The 11,011-nt window shown below is 45.5% G+C and overlaps 1 protein-coding gene across 3 annotated transcripts in view; it reads right to left on the reverse strand.

Annotated features, from left to right (window-relative positions):
* The window catches only part of LOC119172841 (SEC14-like protein 2), a 56,463-nt gene extending 45,658 nt beyond the window's left edge, over positions 1–10,805 (reverse strand). For all 3 annotated transcript variants that reach the window (XM_075889908.1, XM_075889909.1, XM_037423989.2), the window contains exon 1: positions 10,467–10,805. In XM_075889908.1, the coding sequence (XP_075746023.1) occupies positions 10,467–10,520 (54 nt within the window). In that variant the 5' untranslated portion in view covers positions 10,521–10,805. The remainder of the gene's footprint in view (positions 1–10,466) is intronic.
* Between the last annotated feature and the right edge of the window lie 206 nt (positions 10,806–11,011).

Genomic DNA, 11,011 nt, shown 5'->3' on the forward strand with positions numbered 1-11,011 from the left:
TGCTCACCAAACACCGGCCTTGGAATCGTCGTCGTGAAGGCATCGTTCACCGCGGGAAGTTACCGTCTATTTGTGGGAGAAACGGCAAAATCGTTTTTCTCAGTACGGACAATCACGGCTCCAGGATCGAGAAGCAAAAAAATAAAAAGGCTCGCGCGAGACGAAATCCTTTTTCGCTGGAGGCCATGGAGCGAATAATTGCACGCGGCGGGCATTTTTAAAATGCTGCTTGGAAACTGTTTCTCGCTTTTCGCGACAGCAAGAATGCAACCAATTGGCCCTTCGATTGCCCCGCCACGGTGGTCTAGTGGCTAAGGTACTCGGATGCTGACCCGCAGGTCGCGGGATCAAATCCCGGCTGTGGCGGCTGCATTTCCGGTGGAGGCGGAAATGTTGTAGGCCCGTGTACTCAGATTTGGGTGCACGTTAAAGAACCCCAGGTGGTCGAAATTTCCGGAGCCCTCCACTACGGCGTCTCTCATAATCATATGGTGGTTTTGGGACGTTAAACCCCAGAAATCAATGAAATCAATCAATGGCCCTTCGATTATTTTCTTCGAGTTTGTTTCAGCAACAAAGAAATTATATGCCGGAAAGCAAGCGTGGTTGTACGCTAGAAGGATGCATACAGCACAGGGTGCTGTTCAAGGCTCTTGTTATTCGTTGTGGTCTTCGGGGTGATATTCTCCTTTATTTAGGTCGTCTTATCATCAATATACGTTAGAACGTCAAGTTACATCGACATATTAAAAATCCCTAACAATATCGCACTCTTCTCCTTTACATAACACCTTTGAAGCAGCAGAATGTTTGTTTAAGTAGTATGATGTTGCTCTTTTTTAGAGAGAGAGAGAGAGAGAGAGAGAGAGAGAAGGAAGTGTGCGTGCGTACGGACACACAAACACACACACACGCACCCCTGAGGGCATTCAAATAGAGTCGTTCAGGCGGGCCAGCCGTCGACCATGGGAAGCACAGCAGCATTTGTATGTCCCTCTTCTGTGACATTAAATCTGGACGATTGCGTGGTGTTTTTGTCGCCCGACAGATGTCGATCGTATAACTAGTTGAGAACGTAAGAAAGCGATTGTCTCTGCTTGCCATACTACCAGCAGTCGCAGAAAGCATGCGAAATCGTTTCTCTATATCGCGGCAGTGTTCACAGGAGACGCTGCTGGCCATCCCTAACTCCCGTATTCACGAACGCTCCTCGACTCGAATTTCACCCTTCACTTGACAGAGTTCAGCAATGCGCCGCCGCTCGGCTGAAAATGACGCTGCGCTACCCAAGAATCGCAGCAGATCATCGCTGATATGTAGTGACTTCCCGTTCTTAGCGATGACACTCCCATCGTCTTCTACAAGTGAAGGTGGAGCGTTGAGTGAAGGGACGTTCTAGAATACGGGGGTAAGCGGAACGCATACGAATACGCTATTGCCAAAATAAAGCACTAAAATGAAGTGTCTTGCGACTAAACAAAAAAGAAAAAAAATCCACGCCCAATATTCTTTACGGGTTATCTATTCCTGAAGTAAAATTAACAGCGCAAGTACACAGCACGCCCCACACAGAAAAGAAACGACACATATGGGGGCCGACTATTAACTGCTATATTCCTGCAACTGTCAATACATATTGATGTCCGAGTCAATCTCACGGTACATGCGTACACAACAAAAGTACTAGAAAAGTGACACAGTGATGAAAAGGGTAGCTCAGATACGCGAAGAAACGGTATTCAGATGAATGCGGGAACAACGAAATATCGCTGATACATAGACGATTTCTTTTAATGATGTGAAAAGCAGGAATATGTACCAATTAAGACCAAAGGAAGTCTTGTTGGAGTAGACAAGTGTATAGTAGCAGAGTTCTCTGGACGTTTGCTTTCGAGGGCACTGACATGTAGTCTTTCGTATTTTTTTTTAGCGTCTAGTTAAGCACCTGAAACGGTCCGCCGAAAGTCTCATCCCACGACGATTGGAAGGAGTGTCTGGCGATAAATTTCCCCAAGTGCAGAGTTTTTTGAACTTGTGAAATGTTCGGTGTCGACATTACACGTTTTCATACCGATGACATGTAATAAATTTACACGAATGCGACATTGTACAGAGATACTAACTCACATATAGTATTGGTTTCCTTGTTAATTTTACTAAATTAATAGCGTTTAATAGTTCTAGAACTCACTGTTGGTATTGTTTCCCGTTCACGAAACTAATCACCATCGTCTGGAGAAGATTTTAATGGCACACTCACCTAATGACCTGATTTCTTTGGCAATTGCTTCTAAAACGTTCGTTTCCTTAGACTTATTGCATTACATTATTTCATATATGCTTACTGTTGGTAACCCTATGAAATCGTCTTGCCAAATTTTTGCAGACAGTATTTTTTCTCAACTTCTGCATTCTTTTTTTATGTAGCACAACCACAACATACCATGCTCACCTTAGTGTTGGAATGTTATCCCCATGTTTCCGTAATTACTCTTCAGCGTATCATTTGCGAATAGGCCTGTGGGGAAACAGTTATCACAGTTTAACTTTACACAAATGAATCAACAACCCACACCACGTCTGGCCTTGCACCAGACATAGTGCAAAGCCTGCGAAGGACGAACCAAAGGTTTCTTTCTCATTACTCGAATCTCGAACAAGATGCGACATATCTCTCTTTTAGATAAGAGCTTGAGTGACCTTATCTTCAAAAGAAGTCTGATCTGGAGGTTTGCGGCTTTCTTGTAGAGTATCACGACAGACACGTCAACAGCCTGCTATAAAAGAAGCTAATGAGCTGGCAGTTAAAAGGCCCCTTAAAAACAACTGAAAACACAAGGAACGAGCGCGATGTTCTCTCCCATCGTTTCCCATCTGTTCGTCACTGTTCGTGACGCCTGCAGTCTCCTCACAAGATGTCATGAGAAAATAATCTCTCGATTGGTCCATGCATTAGGAATGCGAGTTGCGAATCGTCTCCAACAGTACTTTGCCAAATTGCCACGTAGTCACGAGCGCGTTCTGCCTGGTCTCGCACGACAATCGCGTGGGTAGTTGACAAGTGCGAAGTCTCGAGCCTCTGAACGGTTAGTGCCGACACTGTCCACGAGTTTTACGAAGAAATAAGTGACAAAGTGGCGACGATGAGAGAGCACCTCTACGAAGGTTATACTGATGTCACACGGTGCCACTGCCGTTAGCGATTAAGCCCATTGCTGATCATATTGCAAGACAATGGTTGGCGCCGCCCTGCCGCATGCATGAAGAAGCCAATCACGATTGAGAAATTCACGCCGGAGAGTGACTGTTTGACACCGGTCTTGGTGAAGGCGAGAATGATACCACTCTCTTTGAACTATTAGTTCAAATATACTGGTTTTAGTTAAGGCGTCTTTTAATTCGTAATGGTTAGGGGCGCTTTGAAAACATTCCGCTTCAGGCGGTCGCCAACTGATGCGCTACGTATACGCGTTAGAAAGTGTGCGAAACGCATCGTAAATTTTCCTGTCGGACGACTACAATTTGGAGTGGTTCTTTTCCGCCATCACCGTTTGCAATGCCCCTTTCGATTTCGCTGCTCTTTCTCACGTTCAAGCTGATTAAGCATGCAGTATACGTGTCTGCGTACCGGCTAAACATGCGGGAAGTTGGAGCGCATATAGACTTGGCTGTTGCGTCGATCAATGAGCTCGTTTTGTTTTCCCACCTGAGAACGAGGAATAGCGCACTTTAGAAATAGCTCTTTCTCTGAGAAACTAAAAGAATACAATCACTTCAGGAATGTCACAAGGAAGAGCTTCGAAAGAGTTGTGTTCAGGAATTGTGCAAGTTGCACAAGGGAATGAGAAATTATGAGAGTGCTTATGAATTTAGCTCTACTCGGAATGCGCTGCATTGACCGATTACCTGGTGACATCATACATTGTAGCTGAACGCCACCACTGGCAAATCTACCCCGGCGGGTGATGGCACATGTAGTGGTAGGCGTACTTTCGGCTCGCTTGGCGAAATCAATCCTAGCAACAGAACTAATCTGTTTTACAAAAAAAAAAAAGGGGGGGGGGCGGGACTGTGTTGATGGGGGGCAAGGAGGGAAGAAAGGGTGAAAGCAGACATGGCTATTGATGAAGTAATTAAGTGCAAAACAAGTTCATTCGCAGGAATATTTTCCAAATAGCACCTCGACTAATCGTGATATATTCTTTCTTTACCGGCTACAGAAGACTAGAGAAATAGATTGCAGCTTTAATCTCGAGGTCACTAGCTAAACCTTCGTGGTGGCGGCCGCATTTTCATGGGAGTGAAGAGAAGAAAGAAACGATACCGATTTTGGTATACCTTAGGCTGGATACTGACAATGTTGTTGACAACATTTCTTGTGTGCGTTTTGTTTTAGTTAGTTACGTTATGGCTCGTATCAACCCCAGGTTTCAATCATGCCACCAACGTGCACTCTGATGTTATATGACAATGCGCAGTGTCTATGCCGACGGCCTGGCAATCGTTTTGCATGCGTTGCTCCTCATAACTTAATTCCTACTTCTTTGATTGTACAGCAAAATGCCCCCTTTATACTTTCACATTCGCTGACGCTCTTATTTAGGCTCGTTGTATAATCTGACGGTGATATTTCATCGTTCAAGACTCGCCTGACATGAAATATTAAAGCCTATAAGGCTTCGCACGTGTTACGCTCAACTCACTTCGCTTTGACAGTCCCGTAGGTTTGTTTCTTTCTAATACATTTACCACGCCACTTTCGTGTTTTCTCCTTTTTCTTTCTTTTAGGCCCTCCACGGGGATACGGACAACAGCGTCTGAAGTTCGTTTTGATAGCGTGTCCTCCTGACGCATCCGGATCAAATGCAGTGACCTTTCAGTAACAGAACACGCGCCACCGAGTTATGCGGCTCCTATACACCGAATGCACCGGTCGACGTTGAACGCGATTCATCAGCGATCAAAGGCGCTTCCTGTATCGATACAAACAGCGGTCGTCTCACCCATCGTACTCACAGAAAAAAACGAAAAAAAAAAGAAACGAGTGTGGTCGTGCGACATACAAGCGGCCCTGTACGTCGTCCTTTCGCCTGCGACGACTTCAGTGCGTCGCCCTATGCGTACGCCGGCCGCCTTCTGAGTGCACAGCGTAAAAGAAGACGAAGAAGAAAAACGAAAAGAAGCAAAATTCAAAGAGTGCCACGGTTCGACGCGGAGAATTGCGGACAGAGGGTTGTTACGCAGTCGCCGAATTACCGCGGCTGTCAGGTAAACAGGGTCAGCCGGAGAGCGGTCCTCTTTTTCTGCCGGCGTGCGCGTATACACTCCGCCCATTGATTACGCTGAAAGAAGGCGAAAATGCACACGCGTTATCGCGTAATTTCTTTTGTTCAGGACCGCTAGCAAACCACGCCTATAGAACAAAGATTGCTGGCCGATTGTTCTCTTCTTCCCAGCTTGATCATTTGCGAGCCCGCACGCACGAGAGGCACCATGCAAAGCAACGAAAGAACAGGAACGCAATGGTAATAGCAGAAAATGTGTCTCTCTCGCATCTTGCACAAGCGCGCTGAATCCGAAGCAATTGCGTTACGTCACCGCGTCGAGCTCTCGTTTGAGGGTGCATTCCGCAACATTTAACGGCAGCGATTCAAGAGCGATGCTTGAATTGCCGCAGAGAATTTTCTGTATATCTAGCAGCTTAGAAGACACAGCTGCCGCTCCATATGTTCTGCGTGCTAGTTTTTTCAATTAGCTTATTTGCATGTGGCTAATCACATCACGCGCGAAGACTGACCTGGCGCGGCCTTCCACTTGAATAATATGTCGATATTACGGCATGTGTATTTTTCGTTCCCCCTTTTTCTCCGACACTATCTCTTCTTTACTTCTCTGTCTCCCCTTCCTCCTTGCCCAGTGCACAGTAGCAAACCAGATATTTGCTTTCCGGTTAACCTTCCTGCCTTTCTTCATACCATATCCCTCCCTTTTCCGCAGTTCATTGCATAACGAAAGGACGCAGAGTCTATAATGAAAGAATAGTGGAAGCAAATCGGTAGACATCAAGGCGCACTCATCGAGACACCGCAGATTACTCTGAACAGAGGAAGAATTGCCAATGCCTAAGATTTTTCCGAGTCCAAATGCTACGCATTTCTTTAACGCCTTTACGATGTAAATGAGAAGCACGAACATCACTAAAGTTGAGTGCAGGAAAGCTCGGGCTATAATGATTGCTACTACTAATAATGATTAATATCAGGGGTCTTATTACAGGAATAAACAAAGATCGCTTCCCTTTGGCATTACAAACATTATAAACATGTAAACTGCGACCTTGTGACTTGGATGAATGGAGGAAGGAACTTTAATTATTCAGGTTCAATAGCTCACGCTAGTTTTCAAGCACGAAGGGGGCCGCTACCGCGTTGGGACCGAAGGCCTGATTGGGTTAATTGTCCCCTTTCGTGGCGATACGTTGAATCGTTTAATCATTATAGAGCCATTGTGATATGCACGTCAAAAATAAACATAACTTCTATTCCAGTTTTCTACATTATTGTTCATTCACTGAATTTTTCAATCTATTGTCTGCGACCCCTGCACCCCCCCCCCCACCTCTTTTCCGGTTTTACATACGGTCCAGCTTTGTCAGCTTCACGCAAGTTGGCTCAATGTCTAAAAAAATATGGCTGACCCTTGAACTAGTTTCGTTCTAGCGCCCCATGAACAAGTGACTCACATGCCAGTTCTTCTGCAGTATGAGAGTCTGCCGTAAGTTCACTGAAGCTTCGATGCGGGAGCGCTTACGCCTTCTCGCTTCAGTGCCGTATATTCTCGATCGATCCACTTTGCGGGCTTCACTTTTATCGCGCATTGACTGACTCAGGTAGCGAAGTTGAGAGGACGATATGTTTTCGCGGTCTTGCACCACGCCTTATCTCATGAGCATTGGGCGTTTTTACGAGTGCTCAAGTGCGATTCTAGACATTCAAGAAAACCATCTAACGGAATGATAAGTGAGAAAATATAGCAAAGACATTCGAAGGAGCGAGCGATGAATAACTCGGTCTCCGCGCTTCTTCCCGACAAGTTACAATCACACAAAAACACGAAAGCGTAAATGCAGTGGTTTTTATTTTTACCACTTTTTCTATATAGCGATAATTCAAGTGGTTAGCTCTGTTACTGTAGTGCACTCATTGGATTCTTCTCAAAATACTTCTCCGTTGTCGCAACGCTTCGTCAGTATCAGGGAACAATCACGCTATTTGCACTGACAATAACAATAAACACTAAACAGATCTCTCTTTCAATTATCTGTCATTTACCCCTCACCCAGTCGCCTTCGATGCGTCATGTTGTGAGGCAGTTGTTATCACGAGAAGTTAGTGCCTCAACAAATACTCTTTCAAGCGTGAAATGTACATTCACTTTGCCTGCGCGGGAATTTTCAACAAAGCCGCTGAGTCGTGCGACGTGACAAAGCGGATATCAGCGGGAGAGGAGCCAATGATCGATAAGTTCGGCAGAAATATTTTGTTGATTATGATTGTGAATGGGAACAGATCGACTCCGCCACGGCACTCATTAAGCGTTGTGACAAAGCTCCGAGCGACTCAACCCATTGGCTCTGATGACATACATCTTCGGGCAAAATTATCAGCTTTGTGGGAAAACCACTGACCTTCATAGAGATTGTGAAAAACGTGCTTGCCAGCCACCAGAAAGTGTTTAACATGTTTATGTTTAAGCAGTGTTGATTCGCGCCTCAAATATACCTTTCATCGTCATACAACGTCATCACCGGTGCGGTGGAGGGGGCATATGACATTATACTCACGACTTGAGCTGATGAGTGGTAGGCGTGACACACACGCCACAAATTCGTCGAATTGCTGTTTCGCCAGAAACTGGCCACGCTAACATAAAAAAAGGAAGGCAACAAGAAAAGGTATAGGAGCTTAAAATGCGTAGACCAAAAAAAAAAAAAAAACAAGCGCGTCCCGTTAAGAAGCAACTATTCATTAGTCTTCCTGTGAGGATCTACGCGCATGGCAGTTCTTGTATTTTGTTTTAATTCTATAAATGCGACCACAGCGGGCAGGGGAATACGCACAAGTTGCCAAGAGCAGCGAAACTGCCAATAAATAAAAACAGTAGTATTCCCCTGAATGAAATCGACGGCCACAAAATCAAAAGGGGAAGTGAACGCACACTTGTTATCGCAGCGAAAGAGTAGCGCGCGAGGTCATCCCGATAAACCACGACCTTAGTCACGCGTATGTCACGCTTACCGACGCAGCTGGACATCTCAAAATAGCCCTTCCGTAGAATAGAATGGTTACCCGCGATTTCGGAATACGCTTGATAAGACAGTTTTTATGATTACAAATGAGCAAATGGGTTAGAAAGAAACAAGTGCCTTTCATTCATATTTTTTTATTACTCGATACGGCTGCCATGTTAACAAATATTAGCACAACCCTTTCTTTTTACTTTTCATGCAATTTATTTTCGCATAGGTACGAGTGGAATGAAGCTTGAAAAATTATGAGCTAGAAGCAGAATTCCATTACGAAGCAGGCCATGGTAGAGGGATTCCAGAATATATTAACATATAACATTGAAAAAAAAAAACGTGATGCTTTTGAATGTGCATTTAAAGTTCATGTCTCGTTTTTTGCGTGTTTGTTGTATGTGTTTCACTTCTAAACGTGGCCGTGTACGAACGTTTTTCTTCATTTTATTAGTAGGCCACGCGAGCGCTAATTACGATGTGAAAACCCTTCCCATTACAGGGCTTCAAAACGGGGTTTTCAGGCTTTGACTTGGTCGGGTTTGCCCATCAGCGCCCCGTATCGGTGTCTTAGCATAAGCTCTGTCCTCCATGAAACCAAAAAGAAGCTATTCCCGTTTGCGCATTTAAAACGTCTACGCATTGAAGCCTTGGCGGCCGGCTTAGTTGATGGTGGCTATATTCAAGAAATAGGGGCCGGCACACTATAGCACAGAGAATGGTGACGTCATGACGCACGCGCAATAGTGACAATGCAATGCGCGTCCGTACGCTTGATAACTTTTCCAAAGCTGTTTTATATGATACCAACTTAGCTTCCCTCCCACGCTTACCACGGAACGATATTTTTGTCTTCTAAAACTACTACCTTACATTACGTAAAAACCTGGCGACCAATGTCGTTGCGCCATCATTCCTGAGCAAACTCATACAGCCAGCTAGCACTCAGAAGAAACTTGGTCTTGCTGTACGTAATCGCATTGCAAATGAATATCGGCAAGTCCCTTTTCTTTCGGGCACGAAAGGTTACGTAATACGCTTCGCTCCGGTATAATGTAAGGTTCTGAATACATGAGAAGTGAAACGAATATAATTTTTTTTTCCGTGCTCAGTTACATGGATCGTAGACGAAGCGATTCGCATTTTCCCGGATCTCTGACGAAGAGTGAACGCATAGATGCGTCGCTTTTCGAGTATTCCCTTTCTCAACTATTGTGGCGCATCGCGTTGAAGCCATGTAGCGCGAACCGCCCATAGCGACAATGGAAAATCGCGCGGCCAGTTGACATTTACTTCTTTTCATTATTAGCACAGAATTCTTACGTTACACTTGAAAAGTCTCATCGCAATTCGCGACAAGGACGTTCATAGGCTATTCGTTTAAGTGGTGAATCGTTAAGTGGAGCCGGCTCGTCCAGCGTTTCCAGGTATGTGCGTACTAAATAGACTTATACTGCCAGATAATACTTTTGCGCCTTGGTATTCGAGCTACGAAGGACGTGTACAACGTTCGAGTCACATGCCACTTCCTTCACTTGCTTCAATCACTTCTCTTCTTGCTTCTTATTTTCGCTTGAAGACCATGAAGTAATTGCTGTTTGTTCGTAAATGTGGACACAGGTGTAAGCTACACGGGTTGTCTAACTGCGAAGTAAATAAGGCCTAGTGGGACAAGCGTCTACACACTGTGCACACAAATTCACATGAGTGACTAGATGGAAAAAAGAAAAACAATAGTTATTATAGACAAAAAAGCTGACCACAAGAGCAGCCCTGCATGCAAACACACTCTGAGAGTTTGAACGTTCGTGGGGGTGCGCGAAATAAAAAAAAAAGGACACCAATAAACGCGCACAGCGTGAATGTACCAAAAGTACCAAAAGTGAAAATTCACTACAAGCAGGCTCCCATATGATCAGCACATCACATTATAATGGTGCTTAATTAAAGAGCGATTCCGCTGGCTAAATAGATTACGGTATAACGTATGATCTATCCACGGGACACTCGTCCTGGCAATGTATGAAGGAAAGGGCCACATAAGCTGAGGCCAGGAATAGAATTACTGATCACTCAGGAATGACGGTTCTTCAACGAAATTGGCGTAGAAAAGTGACCCGCCTTTTTTTTTTTTGCTCGCGACATAAGTCGAGGGCATAAAACTCACGTTTCTCAGAGCCGCCTCCTGCGTCGGGCTCAGGTCTCCGAGGTGACCGCTCATCTTCCTTTTCTGTCACGCTCTGTACACCAACGAAGCCCGTCAAGTGTGTCAGTCAGTCCGTACTCCAGGCAATCGGTGCGAAGATGCCGGTAACACAAATCACCCGCACACAAACGATAATATCGACACTCGTCTCGAAGCAGCAGCGGAAGTAACCTCTGGTTAATAGGCCCTGGTTACTACCGCCAGTTGCTGGTGCAGTTCTCAAAAGCCGGTCAGACGCGTTGTCCGTAACTACAGAAGCCACGCCGAACAATACCGCCCCGCTGGTGTTGCTCCGTTCCGTCGACGGGGTCGTCTGCTCGTCGACCGAGACGGGGAGACGTGTTCGCGTTTTTGTTTGCATCACAGTGGCCAGACGCTCCGCTCCGCTTCCGCTGTCCTTGACGAGACACGGCCCTTCCTCCGCTGCGTTGGCCAAAGCGGAAAGCCAGCCGATTGCGCATGTGTGTTACTACTTCTCCGCATTGCCCAAAGCGGCCGTGAGCTTT

The sequence above is a fragment of the Rhipicephalus microplus genome, chromosome 3, assembly GCF_043290135.1.
Source record: "Rhipicephalus microplus isolate Deutch F79 chromosome 3, USDA_Rmic, whole genome shotgun sequence".
Classification (NCBI taxonomy): Eukaryota; Metazoa; Arthropoda; class Arachnida; order Ixodida; family Ixodidae; genus Rhipicephalus; species Rhipicephalus microplus.